A 25,411-nucleotide genomic window follows, 5' to 3' on the forward strand; every position below is an offset into this window, starting at 1 on the left:
TTTGTGACCGTATGTGATATTTAACACAGAATATATATGGGAGGTTTTCTAATTTCTAGCAGAGGAGTACTTTAAAACATTAAACTATGTTTACTGATAAACTATGAAAAACTAATAATTTTATTTAAAAATCTACATGTACAACTGGACATCAATTGCATAGAATTTTACAATTTTATTTTTAAAATGTAATATTTTGGAAGTTTCAATATTACAAAATTAAAAAATAAATTTTATAAAAAAATTATAAAATGCTAAAACAATTATATGATTACAGTGTTTTTATTTTGTACTTTATTTGTTCATTTATTTTAATATTTTTGCATATATATATATATATATATATATATATATATATATATATATATATATATATATATATATATATATATATATATATTTTTTTTTTAATTAATAAATGTATTAATTAATTTATTTATTTTTTAACGCAACACTAACTTGGTGCCAGTCTGTCATTAAACCTATCAATCCTTACAACCAATTTCAAAATAATTTCAGTTTATTAAGTGCTAAGAAAACCCTACTGCGTCTTTATTAGTGCTGCAGTAAAAGCTCAAATCTTTTTAAGCAAGGATTTGGTGTTAGATCATATTGTGGTTCATAAATACTAGTTCTATTTATATCATTTTTTTTCTTCCAGAAGCCAGAATTTCCTGCTTCCTCTGCGTATCACCGGTCAGGAGGCGCTCTTTAGTCTTCAATCTGTAGCTGTGTCTGGTATTGTTTTGCCTGTCCGAGACATCCAGAGCTTCAGATCCGTTCTATCCACAGTGAGAGAGGAGAAGAGCACAGATCATCCTCAATGACCAGAACAGTTGTAGAGCAGTCTAGTGTTTCTGTCTGGCAAAGATTCTCTGAATTCTGGCAAACTTACAAAAAAAAAAGAGTACAGGATGTCTGTCCAATTGTCTTTTCTATCTATATCATACATTGATACCAACTTTACAAAGCCATAAATAAAGCAACATGGAATGAAATCTTGTGATGCAAAGGTCATATTGCATAAGCAGCCATTTTTACCAAACACTGTGTGACGTCCAGAACCTTGCTAATTTCCTCAAACTGAATATTTGGTTTAGATGTGTGGTGTTGCAAAATGAACGTTAGCCTAATCCATGGCTTTATGGCCTTTCTCTGTGAGTTAGCGCCGTCAACCTCTTCTTGGCTGAGCTGTTGTTGCTCCTAGATGCTTTTCTTTTACTTAAGGATGAGAGGAGCTAATCTTGCAGGGCAGAAATTTCACAAACTGATTCATGGCATCCAAAACTGATGAATCATGTTTGACGTCGTTCAGCTCTTTACAATCCAGGATGCTGCCTGGCTCTGTGCTTGGTATTACCTGTTAGTAATGGTCAGTTAACTCAACAGTTCACATGCTTTTAGCCTAGGGTAATTGAGGCATACATATTAGTAACAAGATGGGCTAGACATCTTGGTGGCATAAGTTGTGTCCCACATGACGCACTATACACTATGTACCGATCCAGTTAGTGTATGATTTTTAGAAGGCTAGCATCGTCTCAAACGGAACACTAAAGCTTTTTTTTAGTAACAGGAAGCGTAAGTAGTTTCCCAGGCAAGGAATGTGACTCCGCTAGCTTTAGAAGAATACATGACTTTTTAAGATGTTAAAAATAAACCACACAAAGTTGTTTAAATTAAAAGACATTTTTAAGACGTCTTGTCCAACAGAGTGTCTCATCCAGTGTCCGGGTCAGCGTGGCTCCCTTCGTCCTCTACGTTAGCACAGCTGTAAGCAGCTTGAGTGCATAAAGTGTCCAAAGTTTCACGCTTGATTGACTAAGTGCATTATCCAGGTTCTTGTAGTCTTCTTCTTCTTCATTATCCAGGTTCTTGTAGTCTTCTTCTTCTTCTTCTTCTTCTTCTTCATCCAGGTTCTTGTAGTCTTCTTCTTCTTCTTCATTATCCAGGTTCTTGTAGTCTTCTTCTTCTTCTTCTTCTTCTTCTTCATCCAGGTTCTTGTAGTCTTCTTCTTCTTCTTCATTATCCAGGTTCTTGTAGTCTTCTTCTTCTTCTTCTTGGAATTTCAGGGTGGATACTATTTACACTACAGAATGTCGATTTACGATTTGGAAATGCACCTTTAGGTTCAATGCAACTGGTGTTGAGTTTTAATTGATTATTTTTGAAGAAGTTGATGTATTACTTTCGAAGGAGATGCATGCAAAAGACTAAGATATATTTCAGTAGGATTTTTTTTATTCATTCATGAATAGCCATGATTTGAATGTTTTGTCCAACCCTAGTATTATTTTTTGACAGTGGATGAAGCACAGAAAGTGCTCGCAGCCAGACTGCTTGCCATCTACCTGCTTCACAAATTCATTTTTTTAGGCCCGATGAGTAGAGGTAAAGACGTCGCTCTGAAACCGCGCTGTGTCCTCATTGTGTTTTCAGCACACAGTCTCGGAGACTCTGGTGTCTCTCCCGAGCTGTCAAGCTCATCTCTTGCACTGAGCCCAGACATGATCAAATGAGCAGGAGGGAAGGAGGGAGGGAGGGAGAGAGAGAGAGAGAGAGAGAGAGAGAGAGAGAGAGAAAGTCTCTGAAGAGCTGCCTCCCCCTGAAGGTGTACCCAGTGTCTCAGCGGTGCAGAGATGACACGTCGGTCCCTCTCTGCCTTTCATCTCTCTCACGCTTTTTCTCTCTCTCTCTCTTTTGCATTCACTCTCTGTGCCAGCATTCATCATCCCCCACTCCTGCCTATAAAATGCCAGAGATGAGAGCGGATTTTTTTTAATGCGATGCAGTCCCTTTGACGCTGTGCCCTTTGGTGACTTCTGGATACAGAGCCTGCGGATGAATTTTTTTTCCCCCTCTGGGGATTTTTTTGTCTCCGTTTTGTTGGTAGGCAAGAAAATTAATGCTTTTATAATAAACATCATATCGTGCCCTGAGGAACAAATCAAGCATAAAGTCCTTGATTAGGAGACACGAGTTACTGTCATTTAGAACAGGACGTGTGATTCTCTTCATGTCATGAAAAGACGGGATGTACCATCTTTTTAATCAAACAGTCTTTTAACATGTATTACAGACTGTTTGAACAGATAAAAAGGTGATATTTTCAACACATAAATACATGTGTGTTTCTCTCAGCCACTCCCCCCCCCCTCAGTTTGAACAGATTTGCTTCGCTTGTGCTTTTTCATGGAAATGATCTGAATGGTCAGGTTCGTGACTGAAGGCTGCTACTTTGTTTGGCCATTATGTTATTAAATGAAAAGTGTGTGTTTCGCTGTTTCAGCTTCAGAGGTTTTGAATAAAAGCTGACAAGGACATTGGTGGTAGGATATATCACCTGTCAGGCACGATCCTTTTTCTGTAATTTGCATTCCTTGGCTTTTGTGTCATTAAAAGTGCTATGCAGGGAGTCTGGCTGTAGAACTAGGCCATTAGTGAGTGAGTGAGCGAGTGAGGTAGGTGGAGGGGGAGAGGGCGAAGCAGAGAACTCAAAGAAAACTGGATTAAATATATATTCCTGCACCATGACTTTAAGGTGTACCCGATTTCCATCACGTTGTATACGTTTGTCCGTGTGTACATCAGGGCACAAATACTGAGAGGTCAGTGATTAGTAAAAGTTAAGAGTCTGTTAAAAGGTGGATGATGCTGGTAAATTCCTTACATGAAATAGCATTCAACTACTCTGAAACATTACGCCGGCCATCCTCATCCTTTTTGTTGCGCATGCTGCGTCACAGTGCTGCGTAATGATGTCCACTATCAGCTAGTGTCGCTGGGGTTGGCAGGAGAGGTACAGTATAGCATCCCTCTAAAAAATGTCAGGATTTGAACTCGTGATCTCTCTGCAATAGTTCAACACTTTTCCTTTGTGCCACCCAGGAGCTATTATTTTCTACACTTTGGTCAGACCAAAGGTGAATGAATTCACACCTCAGAAAGCAATTTGCTGAGTGGGGAAAGTATATAACACGTATTATCTTCATCCTGGCGACCTGTGAATTCAGAAACTTTTTAGATAGTAAGGGCTTTGGTTTTTTTGCTCAGCATCTTCAGGAGCCATTAATTATTAAGCAGCTTGGTTTTTACAGAGAATATCTGCAAAATATTAACCCCCATGCACACCTGCTTGAACCAGTATACTGTTGCTCTGTGCAGCTCGATGGTATCACATGATCTGTTAGCTAGCAGAAAAGCCAGGTTGGATGAGAGTAGGGGAAATTGAAATGGTACACTAGCATGGTGTTCTGAGAATGTTGCACCACCCAAATATCAACTGGTCAGGAATGGTTGAAAATTTGTGCATCGCAACATGCTGTATATCTGATAAGAATTCCTGATAATAAGCCGCCATGGTTATCGACACCTCACGGCTTTCCCTTGAATATTGTTTGTTTGTTTATTTATTTATTTTTATTTCAGTGGTGCTTCAGGACCAGGGGGGATGAACCGGGAGGAGGCCCCTGGCAAGTCTCCTGAGGAGATGTACATTCAGCAGAAGGTGCGAGTGCTCCTCATGTTGAAGAAGATGGGATCAAATGTAAGTTTGAGCTCGAAGGCATTTTACATCACCCTAGTTAACAAATAGACACATTTTCCTTGCGCCACAAAGATGCTAAGCATCTCTTATTAATCCTCCTCATGGCACTTTGTTCACTTGGCTGTGTGTGTCTGCTCTTGCAGCTGACGCCGAGTGAGGAAGCGTTCCTGCGGAACTATGCAGGCGTGGTGCACAGTCAGATGAGCCAGCTGCCGCAGCACAATATAGACCAGGGTAAGCATTCACTGCACACCAACTAGCCTTGGTCACTCGCACTGCGTCTGGGTGTAGAGCAAAGCTGTTTAATGATGCCGGTCGGTTATTATACTTGGATGTGTTTACATCAAGAATACTGTAATAATTTTGTTTGGTGTCTTCAGGCGTTATTTGTTTGCTTTGTAAATAATAATAGTTGAACTGAAGTTCAGTTTTTTTCACCAATTTGTTGAAAGTTCACCAATTTTTACTATAACACTGGATTATTTCTGCTGTGACACTGCAATAACCATTAAAATCATACTAAATTAAATGTAATACAATATTCTAACATTAGTATTATGAAGGGAATTAAAAATGCTCTTAAAGAAAATAGTCAGCAACAGGATGCTGTTAACCATTGCCAAAAATTATTTTCTTACTTCAGCACATCCTAAAGTGTTTTCTCCCTCTTATATCACAGCACTCTGTGATACAAGGGCCGATGTGGGTGCAGATTTTCATTCCAACCGAGCAGAAGCCACACCTGAGCCTACTGAAAGCCAACATCAGTTCATTAAACAGGTGGAATCAGGTGTGGCTCCTGATTGACTGGAATGAAAACCTTCACCTACCGGCCCGTTGCAGATAAGATCGGACACCCCTGACTTGCGTTATAATAGCTATAACCAGTCACTCTTTAAACAAAGATATCCTAACACATTGACAGCTATGCACGAACATCTCTTTATCTGGACCGTCCTCCATGCAAGTCCCATTGAATGAGCTGTTACTGTAGAAACCAGCATATTAATATTAAAAACCTGTGATTTGCCTCACAGCCAGCACTGTCAGAGTTGTGGTTATGTAAGGAGTAACACAGGACAGGATGTACTGTTATATGAAAATAATACACGTCGGAGGCACGATGCACAACAACCGAGACTCCTACCATAAATGTCTCCTAACAAAAAACGTCACCAGGTCAACTGTTATATTATTATTACATAATTCTATTTTCCTTTGTTCAGCATGTTAGTCTAAGATCATGTGTCATACCCGATAAACCGACCCCTATGAGTAATAATTAACATATTGTTTGTTACATATGGAACTTATTTCCAAGTCCTCTTATACTTCGATAATGTATAACCTGACCAATCAGATTCGAGCATGCTCTGGTATAAAGAAAATTTAATCACCACCACACACCAATCATATTACAGAACAGCACTGTGGTACAACTACATTTCTACAATCTATATTTTATGTGTGTGTATATATATATATATATATAACAATAATATAATAATATAATTTAACAATAATAAAATAAATAATAAAAAGCTTCTTTTTATTTGCATGGTCATTCCCCTTATTTAGCACTAGGGGGCATTATGCAATAAGATTATGAATATCGCTGTAAGAGAGTAAACAGTTCTACACTCCTGCTGCAGGGATTTTTTGTTTTGTTTTGGAAAGCTGTTCATAAATAATATACTATAGTGAGTAAGGTGGAGAGAAATGTGCATTGACAATATGCTTTTTTTATTTTTTATATTTAAGACAAAGAATATTGGTGTTAAATGATATATTACTAGTATTATGATTACTATTTGTAGTTGCATTCATAAGAAAATAACAGTAATACACATCAAAAATAAAAAATAAGGGAGGATTAGTTCAATAGAAGATTAAACGTAATGTCCGAGGATAGAAAAAATACTGAAAAATGGACACTACTTATTTAAAAAGAAATACATTCATGATATTGTATTTATTTTGAAACATACAAAAGCACCTCAGTGTCTGTCCTTTTGTTGGTTATGCTTATGAAACAGCAAGAATTGATCATTTTTTGCTGGATTAAATGATTGGTTATATTGGAAATGAATGTCCAGTCAACGTAATTACTGATTTTTACACCTTGCTAATGCATTTATTAGTCATAAACTAACGAAGCTGAAAGGCCAGCTCACTGCAGGGTCAGGAGTAATGGCTGCATCCTTTTAGTCAAACAGAACAGGCATTAAAAGAAGTCCATCTGCGTGTTGCTTTAAATAAAAGCAGTGCTTAAAATGGCGGAGGTGAGTCTGGACGCACCGAGTCTTCCTTCAGGATGCTGACGGTCTCTTTGCATTGATTTTCAGTGCAGGAAGAACGAGGTTTAAAGCATGACTATACGAGTTGAGTTGTCCATATTTTGAAACTGCAGAAAATTAACATTGACGTTCTGTCAGTTTGTGGTGATACACGTTGCTCCCGTATATCTATATATAGAGAAGTTAGAGCTCTGCAGTATTTGAGCTGATGTTTTAGTGCTTGGATGCTTTTGCCTTATTTTAATGTCTGCTATAGGTGTTAAAGTTTATTACTTTAATAACGACTAAAGATCGTTTACCGTCTTGCAGTGTCTCTTTGGTTAATGAGAGCTCGGTACAGGCTTCTAGTTCATTCTGAGATCAAAGTTAAGTGTGTGTGTGTACAGAACAGGCCAGGGCTCCAGAGACAAGCCACTTGGGATGCCTCTTTCAGCTCTGTTCAGCCATTGTTCTCTCATGTGAACAAACAGTTATGAAAGAGATTTTATTGAGTGCAAGACGAAAATTAGGATTTCCACATTCCACAGCTTTTGCCTTTTGTATCAGACAATTTCATCCTTTCAGAAAGTGACAAGTGTGAAATTGGGGAGCTATTTATCGGATAAGCTGTCAGACTATTTTCTGAAAACGGTTCCTCAGGTTGGCTAGAAGACTGCATCCCAAAAGCTGTCAGATTGCTTTGTTTACAAATACATGAGCTAGCAAAATAGATCTCAGACACATAATTAGCATAAAGCCTAATTAGCATAACTATGAGTAATGAATTTATGCACTGTGTTTTTTCAATTGGTATTTGAGCCTTGAATTTTTTTTTGGAATTAAACTGGTGAGAAGATTAGAGCCAAAGGATGATGGGTAGAGGATCGAGATAGTTAAAAATGTATGAAGGTCTGGAAGCTGCTCATTAGCAAGCTTTGGGATAAGTTGGCTGGTCAGCATATTAAGCAAATATGTGCATATCTTCATACATTTTCTTCATTTTTGTTTTAAGTCTACTTCAGGCATGTCTCATTATTCTGAGAGAGAGAGAGAGAGAGAGAGAGAGAGAGAGAGACAGAGCTTGAAATGAGGTGCGGGTGTGGCACCGTGGTCGAGGGGCTCCGCTACACTCTGCAAAAGAAAAGCACAAAGGCTCTGGAATGAGCGTGTTAGCTTAGCGAGGCTGCTAGGGCTCATGGAAAGAACAACGGAGAGCAGAGCAGAGCAGGGGTTTCCATGACGACCGCATGAGAGGCGGGGCTCCCAGTGGACTGGGTTCCATGGAGCCGCGTGACTGTAGGAGAGAAGCCGGTCTCATTAGGACTGAAGGCAAGCTGGAGTGTTAATTACGGGCACATGGTGTGAGAGCCACGTCACGCTCACTCTTTAGACATTAAACACCCCGCCCACCGTGCAGCGCCACACACACACGCACACATATATCTAAAGGGTGTAATACCATACAATGCTTTATCGAGTGTAAAATCAATGTGGCTGCTCTTTCAGCATGGCCCATGCTGCTCTACCAGACAGTGGTTATCAATATAGTGCCTCATAGCACCACACACTCTGAGAAATAAAAAAAATACATGCATTGTGTTTTATGATAATTGCGCTAGACTAAACGTTCTGCCCCGCCAGAGTCAAAATGCTCCTCTTTCACTTGTCACTGCTAGTCTTTATAAGCCTCGCAGACAGCGTAATCCTAAATTCCCCTCCTTTAATAACACTGCTGGGACACAATAGGAGGCCTTGGGACTTTTCACAGCTAAACCAGTGAGTCATGCTGCCCTGAAAACAGCCTGAAAACAAACCAAAAAGGAGAAAGCAAATGAAAATACTTCTCTTGTAGATTATACTGGTTCACTGTAGCTGTACTAAATTAAATCCTATGCCTCAGGCAGGTCTGTTCAGTATGTAGACTACACAAAAACCATTAATATAGGAATTCTGTGATCATGATTGATTGATTATTGAGTCTAGGTTCTCGCTGGATTTGGAGGATGGATGCAGCTTTGTTCGTTTTGCCAATTTTTTAGATTTGAAAAGCAGCTCATGCACAGACTCCTTTGCCTCATGACGAGATCTAATCCTAATACATTGCTAATATAATGATTAGCTGTTTGAGATGGAGTGATTTGCTGTTCTGGCTTCTTATGATTCTATCCATCAGTCAAACTCATCATAAATTTGCTAAGATCTTGGTCATAAGTCACTTTTGGTTGATTTGACTATGTTTAAATATTGGTGGTGTGTGTGTGAGAGAGAGAGAGAGATTGTCTGTAGACTGTGCACACTCTCTGAGCATGATTTATCACTCCTCGCCTTACTCCAGCATGCTTCCTGAAATGGCTGTCTAATCCTGGCTGCGCTACACTTTCTGTACCGATGCTATCCGCTGCCATAGCAATGCCCTGCGTTTCTTATTTCTGTCCAGTCATCAATGCTGCGTTGTAGTGAATGAACCTGATTTTAGGGAACAGATTGTGCCGATGTGTCTGTGGGACTAAATAATTAGGAACTATGTGAAAACATATCCACGGTATAGCCACTTTAAATAAGTTGAAGTATAGGCTATAATGAATTATGAAGAACTGGGTTCACCGAAATGAAAGAGACATAGATGACTATGATGGGTTATAAATGAATAGCTACTGTATGCTAGAGGTTGAAAGAGGCAAAACAGACCAAGCCGATGAAAAGAAAGACTTCTAATAATAGGCAGATAAATAGATTATTATATTGAGAGAGGGGTGGCAGATAGAGAATGAAAGAGCTGATAGATGGAGCAGGTAGCAGCTGTTTGTTCATAGGCGTTCGCAACCTGCCGGGTGGTGATGCAATCCTATCCGGAGCTGTTGCTGGGCAACAGCTCTGCAGGGCCCTGACGTCCGTGCTGCGCTCGCTGCTGCGTCTGTGACTCGCCGTGTTTTAGAGGAAGGGGCATGGACAAGTGAAGCTCAGCCAATGCACACACAGCTTTATTCACATGCCCTTCACACCCCTTTGTGTGTGTGTGTGTGTGTGTGTGACCTCTCCAGTCCTTGTGCAAGCATGAGCTTTGTTACTCAATCATCATGATGCAGGACCAACAGCATTAAGCTACACTAACTGATGGAAATCTCATTTTTCATTGACGGGAAATTAAACTGCAATCTAAATCATTAGAAGTTTTACAATTGAACACTCCCTCACTTCCAGCCCTACCACTGCCACCCCCCAGCCTTACTACCGCCACCCCGACCCTATTTATTTACATTTCTGAAGTCAGTTTTTGAATCAGAATTAAACACAAGTTTTCTCGTTTTACTCGGGTGCTAATGAGGAAGTTAGAAAAGTGAATAGGATGTGATGCAGCATAGCTCCTCATAGGGCTTGTTATATGAAAGTTCACTGAACTCTATGTATCCAGATGATGCAAAACAAAAGCGGGTCTCATTATAGATTCATCAGTGCACCCCGTCTTTCACCTGCCTTGTTGAAAATGTCAGGCCCTTTAATTGCAATCACTCAAGCCCCCTGTAAACGAACCAAATAAAAATGAGATAAAAGTGCATAGATGTGATGCATGTGTTTTATTACATCTGATAACGCAGTTCCCCCTCCAGAAGGAAATTACAGTGCATGTTTAAGCTCAGTAGTGAAAAGAAAAACACAAATCTCACTGTGCATACTGAGGTCAGATCTAATTATATTCTGGAAATGCTGTCTTTATATTAGAGTATATGTGAGAGATCTTTCCTTTCATGCTTTCAGGCATGGTTCAGATCCCTTGAGGATAGAGGTACGGTGTGTCCTTGAATTCTCCTTTTCTTTTTTTTTCTGAGCATTCCAGCTGCCTTTGGTGTTTGTCTACAGCTTGCAGTAAATATTGATTTTTTTCCGCTGCATAGTAATCTGAACTGTTTAAAGTCTTTATGTCCTATATTAAGCTTTTAAATTTGTGGAGGAAAAAGAGGAAGCGGACAGACTTAATAATCACAGAACCAACCAAACTAGAGTTTCTGATGTAGAGCCCAAGACACACTGATCACATCAATGTGGGATTCACACATACGAATAAGATGCTGGGATTGCCTACGAACCGAAAGATTAAACACGTGTCTGAATTGTTGCTTTATTACATCACCAGTGGATCAGTACTGAGCTATAAATAGAGTAATAGTGAGTGTACCAGGTAGCAGGGTCAAACCTTTCTATTTTTATAAATCAAGGTGATGATTTGATAACTGATGAACTGATCCTGGTAATTATCTCTTAGGTTTAGTTTACATGAAAGTATCAGTCCATATTCAAGGTGCTATGCTATATATCAAAAATACGTGTGCTTCTGACCCCTCTCACATAGCTCTTCCCCACATTGATGCCACAGTTTGAAAAGGATGCCATAGCATGACTGGAATGAAGAGACCCAAACATGATCCAGGATGACAATACCCATGTGCACAAAACAAGCTCCATGAAGACATGGTTTGCCAAGTTTTGGAGGGAAAGAACTCGAGAGACCTGACCTCAAGGCTAATGAACACCTTTGGGATGAATTGGAACACAGGCCTCCTCACCCCTGACCTCACTAATGCTCTGGTGGATAAATTGGCAGAAATCCACATAGCCACACTCCAAAATCTAATGGAAAACCTTCCTAGAATCGTGGAGCTGCACATATTGCGCATGGATTTGGATTGGGATGTTTAAAAAGTGTCTATGGCTATGCTGGTGAATTGTGTGCGTCCTTTTAGTCATTTCGATTATTTATTAAAGTTGTGTAAATATTTTTGCAGGCCAAACTTAAACTAAAGAAGTTTCCATTACACCGATCTTCTCAGAACTGATATGTGTATGTTATGCATGAACGCCAATCACACATTAAATTACCAAGCACGCTCTCTGATTTAGATTTTTGACGCCCACAAATCTCCCTGAACGGCAGAGCTGAAAACGGAAAGGTGAAAGTGCACCTCCTACAAGTGATGCGTGCCAAATCGTCCAGTAATGCAGCTCAGCCTGTGTAGTGCATCAGCTACAACAGGCACAAACTAACCCTTCCTTCTTTTATAGGGTGCCATTTCTTTTGAAGTTAACTCCAAGAACGCTAACGAAGGTCTTAGGCAAAGATGATTCTGGCCGATGAACCGAGCGCTGTCATACCTCATAAGGGATCTCTGTGTGATCTGAATGGAATGGAGGGATGAAAGACAGGGTGAACAGACATAAAAGGACCCTCCTCTGCCTGCATCCCTGCTTATTAGGCTTGGGTCATGTAGAGAGACGTTCTAATGATTCCCTGTGATTTGGGCTGAGCAGACAGCCAATCCTATCATTCTGTGCCAAGCACTAACTGTGCCATGCCGACCTCGGAGGAACAGACCTCCACCCCCTGGAACATGTGTGCAACCATCCACAGTCCGGTGGGTGCTTGTGTGTTTGATACAGTGTGCCCTACTTCTTTCTGTGCACATAATTAGATCCATCAAACCAGGCAGTGTTACCAGTGTTCTTTTTATAGAAGAAGTGCAGAGAAATAAAGGCAGGTTTTCTCTCAGAAGCAGCACTTAAAAGGTGGCTTGTAATCTGTCTAGCTGCATAAGAGTAGAGAGATTATCAGTTCAAAGCCTTCTTTTCCATAAAGCCTGTCTGAGCTTGTCAAATAACAAATTATAATGTTTAGCATGACAGATGTTGGTTATTTTATACCATTAATTTCATTTATTTAATCCCATCATGGGTACAGGGTATGCAAATATCACCATTACATCCAATATGTCCTTTTTGGTGTGGTGTAAAATATTTAAAGTCTGTATGATGCCTAAATTGAGTGCTTTGTTAAATATCTGAGTGTGGAACCGAGAAAACAAGAAGGAAATGTGATTAAACACTGTGGCCAGCTATATTTACTGGGAGTGCTCTAAGAGTTGTCTGGACATGGCCTTAAATTTAATTATACTTGATCGACATCCCTGCGCTTGGTGAAGAGGTAGGTCTTCAGTGATTGCTTGAAGCCAGCCAGTGACTCAGACAGTCAGAAGCTCTTGGTGCCAGTAAAAAAGTCTTGTTTCATGTCTGTCTTGTGGGAAAATGTAGGAATAAGGTACATAGTTCCTACAGGTAGGTATTTGGTTGTATTTGGCTTTGTAAACAAGCAAGCATCTGTGTTTGAAATCTGGAGTTGTTGGCTGCAGGGAGCCAGTAGAGGGAACGCAGCAATGGGGTGATGTAGGAGAACCTTGGGAATATGTTAAAAAAACCAATTAACTTGAAAGTGAAAAGGGCACAATTTTGCAAAATAATAATTAGCTTCTGGTAGTGATTCATTTCTTTTCGGATCACATTCATCTGGATGAACATTAACTCAATTTTTTTCAGAAATGTGTTCCATCCATCTGTAGTTTTAGCTTCCCTAAGATTTCCTTTTTTTTATTTTTTTATTTCTGACCGCCTGTATCCAGCCTTTAATAAATACTAAGTTCCTGAGTGGTGCAGGAGAATAGCACTAGTCCTATCATTGACTGATTGTGACTTTGAATTCCAATGATGCCACATCCATCTATGCTCTCTGGGTGGGAAGTGGGAGTGGGGAGGTGTTGCGTTACTGTCTTCCCCGTCACAGTGACTTCAATTAACAGCTGGAGACTGTGAGCTCATGTATACAGAAGTGGGTCAATGGCGCTTTCCTCTAAATGTGTTGTGCTGCCCTGTGATCAGAAGTTCAGAAGGGTGCAGAAGATCAGACCAAAGCGAGTTTTTCCAGGATTATGAATATCAACTTCATATTCAAAGCAGGTGGAACAGAAAAGTGTTCACCCTATCATCTGGAGAATGAATCCCAACAGTACCACAACCATGGCTGGGACCCAGAGGAGCCATATAGGCTGTGATCACAGAGACCCTAGAAAATCATGGGTGATGTATGTGGAAGAAGGCAGATGGCTTACTCCCCCTGAGTGTTAGACTGGCCTGTGACACAGCATGAGCAGCAAATAAATAAATTCATTTATGCATCTCTGAAGAAGCCTTCACCATTTCTGTTGGAAGGTATAATATGATCGGTGGATTTGACTGGTGGGCGGGATTTAGGATTTGGCAGGGGATCTAATTGGGCAATAAATACAAAGGAAAAATAATGCAAATTTTCCATTTCTGGATAACTTTAACAGAAGTTATCTCCATGTAAGGTGTACACACCTTGTGCTTTTCTACTCCACATTCTCCTTCCTGCACATGATACAATTATAAATCAGACCAACGCATATGACCATCTACTTCATATTAAAAGCATCAAAATTGGACCAAGTACCTGTAGACGTTTATTCCCAAAGGACGGATTTTATGCAGATTGCACACCCACAAGACCACCGTTGACCTAATTAGAACGCAATCATGGGTTTTCATGTCCAGTGAGGTAATTTCTTTATTTTTTTTGGCCAAAATTCAGGTTATTGAATCTCTTTTGGCAGCAGCACTTTTCTTACTGGAACAGAGAGTGTTTTGGGTCAGCTTTTTCAGACTTGGCACCCGTCGCAGCCGCTTTATCGAGCTGCTGACGAAGACAAATCCGCTTCAGCAAACAGCTTTTGGTGGAAATCGCCAAGTATATGAGAGCACTTTTCTCCCATAACCGAACATGCTTCTTAACCTTCAGACCTGCACACTGTCTAGAATAACATTCAGGAGCTCAAGTGGTGTTTCAAATTTGTGCTGATTATTTGATGAAATTGTTGTTTCTCTTTGAACAGCTGGAAGCACAAATCCTGTTGCCAGGCTGCCAGTCTGAGTTTGTTGTCTGAGACTCGACTGAATCTGTGATGTGGGATTTGAATTGATTAGCGCTCACCTCTGTAAGTCTGGCCTGATACCTGACTGAAATCACAAGTGCTTCATGATCTTTTAACAAGCAGGCTTCAGATCAAGAAGTAAAAATGGATGTTTCAATACCTCGTTGACGGAGATGGAATTTCACCGTGCGGGTTTTTAGTTTTCAATCGCATGTCCTTAGTGCAGAATTGCTATAGATGCCCCTGTGTTGTAGCAGTATGAGCTGAACGGATCTTTCTTTATGCGCTTGTTGATGGATGGACCTGTCCAAAGTGTTTATATCATCTGGGTTAAATGCTATTTTCTGATAGAGACCAGCAACATATATTGTAGATCATGTAGTTTAATAAAAAGCCTAGAGGAAACTAAACTAAAATTTTAAATTAAATAAAATTAAATAATCCTGGGACTGTAGATCTGTATGAGATCTGGCTGACCTGTGCATACCCGGAAAAGGAGGAATTGATAATGGAGAAGTTGGAAAGGACCGATGTTCCCAGAAATGTCAAACTCCATCAAATTGAAATTGATTTTTTTTTATTGCAGTTATGCTTATGAAAACATACCTATACTGTACTGAGGGTAAATTTAAAATGTTATACAATTGATCTACCACATATATACAAATCAGGCATAACATTATGAGCAGTGAGAGGTGAAGTGAATAACACTGATTATCTCCTCATCATGGCACCTGTTAGTGGGTGGGATATATGAGGCAGCAAGTGAACATTTTGTCCTCAAAGTTGATGTGTTAGAAGCAGGAAAAATGGGGGAGCGTAAGGATTTGAGCGAGTTTGATAAAGGGTCAAATTGTGATGGCTAGATCACTGGATCAGAGCATCTCCAAAACTGCAGCTCTTGTGGGGTGTTCCCGGTCTGCAGTGGTCAGTATCTATTAAGAGTGGTCCAAGAAAGGAACAGTGGTGAACTGGGTGGCCAAGGCTCATTGATGCATGTAGAGAGCAAAGGCTGGCCCGTGTGATCCGATCCAACAGATGAGCTACTGTTCAAATTGCTGAAGACGTTAATGCTGGTTTTGATAGAAAGGTGTCAGAATACACAGTGCATGATGGGTCAGGGCTGTTTTGGCAGCCAAAGGGGGACCAACACAATATTAGGCAGGTGGTCATAATGTTATGCCTGATAGGTGTATATTCAAATCCCTGTAAACCATAAGCATGTGGCAGAGCTGAACAGATCTATCAGAGAGAGTAGGTTTGGAGGAATGTGCAGGGGAGTGGGCTACAAGTGGGCCGGATATTATAACTGGAAGTCTGCAAAAGCTGTTGAGAGGATATGATATGAAAAAGCCCGGAGGTGGGGTAGGGATCAGATTATTAGAATATTTATATAGCATTCAGAAAGCACAATGCTAGGAGAGTTTGAAAATTTGACCGATGACTAAACATCTATAAACTCTACCCGTCGTCTTGTTGTTGCAATTTCTCTGTCCTTCTGCTATGTCCTTGTAAGGAGATGCAAACTTTTGCACTAAATGACATTGATACAGTTCTCACTCTGGTTTATTAACTCTGTTGTGGATGGCAGGTTTGATAACTGTCAGTAAGTGCAGTGTGTTGCGGTTATTGCTGTTTATTAGCTGATGATCTTCTCCAGCGGTGGAGTGTGCTCATGTTTGAAACAGGTGTTCTGTTTTCACACTCCTCTTTATACACCCGCGGCAGTTATATCTGTGAAAAATGCTGAAGAACAGCAGGAGCTTGGGTGTTGCTTTATTTCCACCTGAGCTTTATGAAAGTTAGTGTGTGCAGAGTAACCACCTTCTTACACTGTTCTACATTTCATGCAAATAAACAACTGCATCTCTTAGCTAAAGTGTGTGTGTGTGTTTTGCAAGTGTCTGCGTGACTCTTTGTCTCTCTTTGTGTGTGTGTGTTTGCCTGAGTGAGTGTGTGTGTGTGTGCTTGAGTGAGTGTGTGTGTGTGGATTTTGCAAGTGTCTGCATGACTCTTTGTCTTTGTGTCTTTCTGTGTTTTTTTTTTTCTGTGTGTGTGTGAGAGAGATTCGCCCTTGACAGTTATTTTAGGAGTGTCACCTTCTTATTCACCAGCTGTGTGTGTGAAAGAGAGAGAGTATGTGCTGTTAGTTCTTTCAAAAGAGTCACCTCTCTAACTGCCAGGTATGTGTGTGTGTCTGTGTGTCAGGTGCGGAGGACGTGGTGATGGCCTTCTCCAGATCAGAGACGGAGGACAGGAGGCAGTGACCTCTGACCCCGCAGCAGCTCCTCACTCCATCTGACCCTGAGCCTGCAGAGTGGCGGAGAGAGAGAAAGAGACGGATTGAGAGTGAGAAGGATGGGAGAGGAGCAAGTCTGTCCTTCACCCGTCACTCTTCCTCATTCCCTCCTCTTCCTCACACTAAGCGTCACTCCAGCAGCCGAGTTCCAGCGGCCCGGAGCCTTCAGCACAGCAGGCTGACACATGAGTCAGACCGAGTGACCTTTTTTTATTTTTAACTTTTTCTTTTTTTCTTCTTCTTTTTTTTTTTTGCATCATGCTTCAGGCCATAGTTTTCTGTGTGAAAGTGTGTGTGTGTGTGTGTGTTTAAGTGTGTGTGGCTGAATGGACCAAGAGCTTCATTTGTCTGGTCAAACCAAGAGCAAAGCTGGGATGAATGGAGATAAAGGGACTTAAACGGGGTTGTTTTCAGGTGTGTGTGTCTTTGTGTGTGGGGTGCTGTAGAGGTCATTGAAATTGTGTGTGTGTGTGTGTGTGTGAAACGTTCTACCAGATTATAATCCTCATCATTATCTCATCACGTTATTGTGCATGATGTTGAGGATGCTACTGCACTACATCATAAAGGACATGCTGTGTGTGTGTGTGTGTGTGTGTGTGTTTGAGACCCACATATGTTTTCTTTTTTTTCCACATACAGCTGTATAAGACTCATTTTTAGTAATATCATCTTTGGATCAATGTGAAATTTCCTAACCGTTTTTTAATCGTAAGGACGACAAAAAATACTAGTGAACAAATTGTGCCAACTGTCTTTTATTGTAGAATGAATTTTTTTGTAACGTATCTAATGAATGTCTCGGGTCCTTATTTATTTTTATTTTTTTTTCTTCAAACTGGACGTGATCAGTAACCCGTTTAAAGTTCATTCAGCAGTTTGCAATAACACTATCAGATCAGTGTGCTCTCTTCACATCGTCGCTTATTTCAGGGTTTTTACGCTTCTTATAAAAAAAAAGGGTTATACGTGGAACTTTTGTGATGGGGGGGGGGTTGGGCTCTGTTGTAAATCCTCCTTAGGGATAACTGACAATCCTAATGAAATTATAGGGTGTCCCATATGCTCCAAACAAAGTTGTTCATCATGTCCACCCTTTTGTTTCGATTTTTTTATTTTTATTATGGGACATCCTATAGATTTCCACCTGAGTGTTCATTCATAACCATTTATTTCTTCAGGTTATAATGTCTCGTCGTTAAAAAAAAAAAAAAAGGGAATCTTTCTAACCAGTCTCCAAGCATTTATTATTATTATTATTATTATTATTATTATTATTATTATTATTTTTTACTTCTACACTGAAATTACTTACGATTTTAAAAAACTTTTTAAAAATACATTCTTTCCATCTTTTGTCCTTTTTAAATAAGATCATCAGTATTTAATGTGCATAGACGATAAATAAAAAATTACCGTGTTATCTTGCGTGACTGTAACGTGGTGTATTTGAAACGACGCATGCCGAACTTTTATGGTGTACGTTCACGTAGAACTCGAAGTCTTTGCCACAACAAACATTGATGGATATTTTTGATATTTGTGGAAGCTAGTCCTTTCCTTCAACGCGCGTCTCGTATCCTGTTGGCAATAAGTCCTTAACCCGATCTCCTCCGAGTTTACATCTACAGGCTCACACACTTATTTGTTTTTCCCCTGTAACTGTATCACCAGTAACGAGGATGTCTTTATAATTGTGTTTACTGTTTTCTATGCATTTTTTTCTTTTTTTTTTGTTCTTAAAGGATAAAAGCTTTTTGAAGTGCATGTAGAACTCACGTATCTAATGAAGAACTTTGGTTCTCCCGGTTAAGTTAAAGCCCCTATAGAGATATCTCTCGGGTTTCTTATTTTAACGTTTTTTTTCTCGCCGTCATGTCAGACCAGATTTGCCTTCATTTCTGCCGTTCGGTTCGTTTCACCTTAAAGTCGATTGTGCTGGATGATTTGTGATGGTTACATTAGGTTGTTTTGTTTTGTTTTGTTTTTCTAAATGGCTGCTTCCATGTCCTTCGACTTTAATGCTTCCAAAAGCTGATCCATTAAAGGAGTTAAGGCTAGCAGTTGTGTGCAGTGTTTCATTCTTGGGAGAAGGGGGGGGACTTTAGAGCATTTAGAGCAGGTCTGTTACAGACTCACGTGGCCTTCTTGCAGAGTGGAGGACTAAAAGATGCTGCAGACACAAGGACAAGGCCCTAGAGCTTTAGAGCTGTGCTCAGCAGATAATAATAATAATAAGAAGAAGAAGCAGCAGACAAACATATTTTTATCCTTTTTTGGTGCATCTCTTTTGGTTTCTTTTTAAGCTGCAATAATGAAAGATGGTAGCGGATACTACAAAACAACCTTGGGGTCATGCTGTTATAGGAAAATAATCAACAATGACATTATGGGAGTCTCCGTCTATAACAAACATCTGCTTATAGAAAACGTCACTATACAACGATCAGGCATAATATTATGAGCAGTGAGAGGTGAATTGAATGACATTGATGATCTCCTCATCATGGCACCTGTTAGTGGGTGGGATATATTAGGCAGCAAGTCAACATTTTGTCCTCAAAGTTGATGTGTTAGAAGCAGGAAAAATGGGCAAGTGTAAGGATTTGAGACAGTTTGACAAGGGCCAAATTGTGATGGCTAGACAACTGGATCAGGGCATCTCCAAAACTGTAACTCTTGTGAGGTGTTCCCGGTCAGCAGTGGACAGTATCTATCAAAAGTGGTCCAAGGAAGGAACAGTGGTCATGGGCGGCCAAGGCTCATTGATGCACGTGGGGAGTGAAGGCTGGCCCGTGTGATCCGATCCAACAGACAGGCTACTGTTGCTCAAACTGCTGAAGAAGTTCTGATAGAAAGGTTAGAATACACAGTGCAGGACAGGTCAGGGCTGTTTTGTCAGCAAAAGGGGGACCAACACAATATAAGGCAGGTGGTCATAATGTTATGCCTGAGCTGTGTATTAACAACTTTACCTACAAACCCAACCACGGTTAAAATAAAAATGCCTCCACACTCCAATTAATCTACCAGAAAATGTTTTCTGCAGCAAGAAACCAAGCCACATTGTTAAAATCAGCCTTAACAGAAAGTTTTGTCTGGATCTTTTGACCTACTGAGCTACCGAGGATCCAAAGGCTTCACAGAGAATACAAATGATGTTCGAGGCAGTTATGTAGGCAGTAAGGTAAGGATAAATGTTATTTGAGAACAAATAAAATATTTTATCCTAGACAATTTTACCATGTACTTGGGATAATGAAGCAAAAAAAAAACAAATCCGTGTTGATTTTGTCCTAAGGGTGTACAAACATTTGCACTTCACTGTAAGTAAGTAGCTGGGTAGATGCAGATTCAACAGAAATTAAAGGGAAATGTCTTAGCTGTGCTACTACAGTCCACCAAAGTCTCTGAAACTACAGAGTGGATAAACAACAACATTTTTATACTCAGCAAACCATGAGCTGGTGTACCCTGTGGATGGGGGCGGGGTCTTCCTGAAAGAGACCACTCCCACCAGGATAGTATATACACTATATTGCCAAAAGTTTTAGGACATCTGTCTTTACATGCTCATGAATGTAATATGAAGTTATCCCGTCCTTTGCAGCTATAACAGGTTCAACTCTTCTGGGAAGTCTTTCCACAAGGTTTAGGAGTGTGTTTATGGGAATTTTTGACCATTCCTCTAGAAGCACATTTGTGAGGTCAGGCACTAATGTTGGACGAGAAGGTCTGGCTCGCAGTCTCCACTCTAATTCATCCTAAAGGCGTTCTATCAGGTTGAGGTCAGGACTCTGTGAAGTTCCTCCACACCAAACTCGCTCATCCATGTCTTTATGGACCTTGCTTTGTGCACTGGTGCGAACAGGAAGCAGCCATCCCCAAAGTTTCTCCACAAATTTGGGAGCATGAAATTGTCCGAAATGTCTTGGTATGAAGCAGAAACATTAAGAGTTCCTTTCACTGGAACTAAGGGGCCGAGCCCAACCGCTGAAAAACAACACCTGAATTCAAATGATTTGGAGGGGTGTCCAAAAACCTTTGGCAATATAGTGTATCTAAGCTTAAGGTGATCAATCTCTCTTGCTTGCCTCAGTGAAGACAACTGAACACAAAAACTGTGGCAGCAAAACAAATAAATGTCTCCTACACCATAACAGAGCCCCTTTTCTCCATTTTTAATAAGAATTCATTAAATGCAAATCTCTCTTTGACATTATGGTAATGATTTTTTTTTAAAACGAATCCACTGTAATGAGGCCTTTTTGGAAATGCTACTTTATTATTGAGAATATCTTCAATCTCACGAAACAGGAGCTGTTTTTAATTGCATACCGAGGTCTAATTCAGTGTAACGGCTGCTTATCCATCCTGTAGCCTTCTCCGCTGATACATCTGATCCTGGGATTTACAGAGTAGAGGCAGTGGGAATGAATCCCAGCTGTTATTAACTTTAATATGATGCGTTTCATTCAGCACCAGGCTGTAGCTTCAGACAATGATACTATCCTGACCTCTGGCTCTGTTAATGCTTTCTGAAGACCACTGATATGTTGTGTTAAATAAGGAACAAACATTGTTATAGGAACATTAACTGATGGATAACACCTATCTATCTATCTATCTATCTATCTATCTATCTATCTATCTATCTATCTATCTATCTATCTATCTATCTATCTGTCTATCTGTCTGTCTGTCTGTCTGTCTGTCTGTCTGTCTGTCTAACATTTTTATTATACCTACTCATCATTTATGATATAGTGGCTCTTCCCTCCCCATGTGTGTGCAATAAGCCTAAAAGCTGCTTGTCTTGTTACATGTAACAAAGAATAATAATACTAATAAACTATAATGGCTTCAGTCTTCTGTCCTTGTGCTGACATTGGAAGCTGTGTATAGCACTTTTAACAATGGACATTGTCACAAAGCAGCTTTGCAGAACATAAGAAACATAGTACACAAGTCCTAGATTCATGTTAGACAAAATCATCCCTAGTGAGCAAGCCTGAGGCGACGGTGGCAAGGAAAAACTCCCTTAGATGGTATGAGGTAGAAACCTTGAGAGGAACCAGACTCAAAAGGGAACCCACCCTCATTTGGGTGACAAGTGGGTGAAGGCTCTGGGTTGTTGATAGGAAGATCGTAGTTCAAGCCTCAGCAACACCAAGCTGTCTCTGTTGCCCCCCCCAACAAACCCCCCACCCCATCCCCATGCTCCAGGGATGCTGCATCATTGCTGACTCTGTGCTCTGACCCCAACCCGCCAAGGATGGGATATGTGAAGAAAGAATTTCACGGTGCAGTAATGTATATGTGACAAATAAAGGCTACTTAGACACCTTCACCATGTCAACAACTGTATGTTTGTATTTGCTAGATAACAATGCATATTAAAATTAGCTGTTACATTAGGCACCGACCAGGCATAACATTATCACCACCTGCCTAATATTGTGTTGGTCCTCCTTTTGCTGCCAAAACAGGCCTGATCCATCATGCATTGTGTATTCTGACACCTTTCTATCAGAACCAGCATTAACTTTTTTAGCAATTTGAGCAACAGTAGCTCGTCTGTTGGATCGGATCACACGGGCCAGCCTTCTGTCCCCACGTTTGCCCATGACTCTGTCACCAGTTCACCACTGTTCCTTCCTTTTGATAGATACTGCAGACCGGGAACACCCCACAAGAGCTGCAGTTTTGGAGATGCTCTGATCCAGTGGTCTAGCCATCACAATTTGGCTCTTGTCAAACTCACTCAAATCCTTACACATGCAACATAAATTAAAAACACTTTTCTTGAAAAATGATGCACTTTTGTGACACCTATTTTCCAATAACAGTGCAAAATATTTCATTTCATTTGATTCAATGAATTTCATTCAATTTCATTCAATTAGAATGAGGGCTTTAATACAAACCTGCTTTAAATTACTGCAAGAGCTTCAGTCAGAGCTGCTGTCAAAAAACGGCGCTGAGATATGATTAGTAAACCATGGATAATTATTTATACATGAACGAGTGCCCAGTTTCTCTAGTTCTTCAGTTCACAGGCTGTCATCTCTGAGCGTCCTTCTGGACAGCACAATCTTTCTGTCTCATTCTCTCCAAGGCAGAAATGAGTTATAAGCTTCATGCCTTCTGCAGCTGCCTGAAGCACTTAACACTGAAGAGCACACTGATGTCTTGAAGAGCATAAGAACAGCACAAGTTGGCAGATGACACTGAGCGAGTGTAGACACGTCATGGCTCATCGCTCATCTTCAGTGTCTAAAGAAAGCTGATGGAAAGGTACGTTTTTTCAGAATGAGAAGGGGTGAGATATAAAAACAGCTGAATTTCCGAAACAAAGACCTGGACTGAATGACACCCAGGGCTAATCAATATGATACACTCCCTCAGACTCAAGATTACAAAGTTCCTTGATTCTTTATCTTAATAGAGCAGCTTCACTGGGAGTGTTTTAATTTATTTTGGATTTAGACGCGACTGTGAGATTTAGTTTCGGATTTCCGAAACAAGATCACAAAAGCAGACCTATGCATTATAACAGCTCTCTTTTCATGGAGGATCACAAACAGTTTCTATAAAAACAACAACAAAAAAATAATTTCCAGATTTTCTCAAAACATCTGTGATCCAAATTGGGATGAAATGCATTTTATCATACAGAATTATTATGAATATTTTATCACTAAACATATCCTACACAGGGTTGTAAAGAGCCTAAAGTGTGTTCCAGGGGACTCAGGGTACAAGACAGGGGACAAACTAGACAGGGCACCAACCCATCACAGGGCACAAGTGTACACACTGGACTGGTTAAGGAAACCCCTGAAGCCCAGGGAGAGCATACAAATATAGAGACAGGATAAAGGCAGGAATCAAACCCAAGCCCAGCAGTGCAAGGTTAACATACTAACCACTAAACCACCCTGCACTCACTACAGCATTATTACTTTATTATTGTACAGGTTTAATTATTTCATAAGCTTCTTTCATTGTCATATTTTCCAAAAATGGTGACAGTCCAATGAGCACAAAGATTAGATTAGATAGATAGATAGATAGATAGATAGATAGATAGATAGATAGATAGATAGATAGATAGATAGATAGATAGATAGATAGATATTATGTTCCATAAAATTAAATGTAACTGTAAACTAATAATTAATATGTTGATAGATAGATAGATAGATAGATAGATAGATAGATAGATAGATAGATAGATAGATAGATAGATAGATAGATAGATAGATAGACTGACTGACAGGCATATAGATAGATAGATAGATAGATAGATAGATAGATAGATAGATAGATAGATAGATAGATAGACTGACTGACAGGCATATAGATAGATAGATAGATAGATAGATAGATAGATAGATAGATAGATAGATAGATAGATAGATAGATAGATAGATAGATAGATAGGCAGGCAGACAGACAGACAGACAGACAGACAGACAGACAGACAGACAGACAGATAGATAGATAGATAGATAGATAGATAGATAGATAGATAGATAGGCAGGCAGGCAGACAGACAGATAGGCAGGCAGACAGACAGACAGACAGACAGATAGGCAGGCAGGCAGACAGGCAGACAGACAGACAGATAGTAATCAGTAAAGTGAGGTGCTCACATGTTCAGCAGAACCCTTGAATAATCCAATGTTAAGTATACGTGTGTCATATCAGCAGTTCTCTCACCTTCCAGCAGTGATTATTCTAATTAATGCAGCAATGTCCTTTAATTGATTAATACATTTTAAACAGGATCATCAGAGTTTCCACTGATTTTCTGTCTTTTATTCCCATGTTTCTATTTGAATTGCATATCAGTGTTACAGTACGCATTACTGATTATTAATATACAAGGAAGCAGCTGGAGGTAAAAAAAAAAAAAAAGAAAATACGGTTAAATATACTCCACTGTTTTTTAATATAATCTTTTTTTTTTAATCACATAATATTGACTAAGATTGATTTTCTTATATTAAAAAAAACCCACATGTTTTTTGGGGGGATTTTGGTAGTAAATGTGGAAATATGAACAAATATGGAACTACATGGCACAAAAACAGTCAAGATATTCAGATAAATCAAAAGAGTGAGTCTCATCATATTCGTTCTGTAGTATTAGCCAACTTTTTAGTTGCATTTTATGATTTATTTTGTTCTCTATGATCAGACCCACATTAATACACTGGCATAACCATAACTACATAATGCAATCCCGTCTCTAATAGGATGAATTATACAGATTTAGAGCTTTGGAGGCTGAAGATTTCATTAGTGTTCTGGGCTTGAGGCAGGAATACAGTGTGAATGGAGCTTTCTCACCTAGATGATAATTTAGCGTAGTCAATCACCTACCAGCATGTGTCTTTGCGGGTTAGGAGGAAACTGTAGAACCTGAGAAACCAGACTTGAGGAGAATGTGTGAGTACAGTAACCCCAGCTCAAGCCAAGCTCTTAATCTTGGAGCTGTGAGCCATCATCA

General features: G+C 39.9%; 1 protein-coding gene across 1 annotated transcript in view; it reads left to right on the top strand.

The window, feature by feature from the left end:
* ctnnbip1 (catenin, beta interacting protein 1) overlaps nt 1–18,952 on the top strand; it is a 28,242-nt gene extending 9,290 nt beyond the window's left edge. The window contains exons 2-4 of the mRNA XM_058410784.1: nt 4,429–4,546; nt 4,690–4,780; nt 16,803–18,952. Coding sequence (XP_058266767.1) covers nt 4,451–4,546; nt 4,690–4,780; nt 16,803–16,861 — 246 coding nt within the window. The 5' untranslated portion in view covers nt 4,429–4,450 and the 3' untranslated portion in view covers nt 16,862–18,952. The remainder of the gene's footprint in view (nt 1–4,428; nt 4,547–4,689; nt 4,781–16,802) is intronic.
* Nucleotides 18,953–25,411: the final 6,459 nt, after the last annotated feature.

The sequence above is a fragment of the Hemibagrus wyckioides genome, linkage group LG15 (assembly GCF_019097595.1).
Source record: "Hemibagrus wyckioides isolate EC202008001 linkage group LG15, SWU_Hwy_1.0, whole genome shotgun sequence".
In the NCBI taxonomy this organism is placed as follows: Eukaryota; Metazoa; Chordata; class Actinopteri; order Siluriformes; family Bagridae; genus Hemibagrus; species Hemibagrus wyckioides.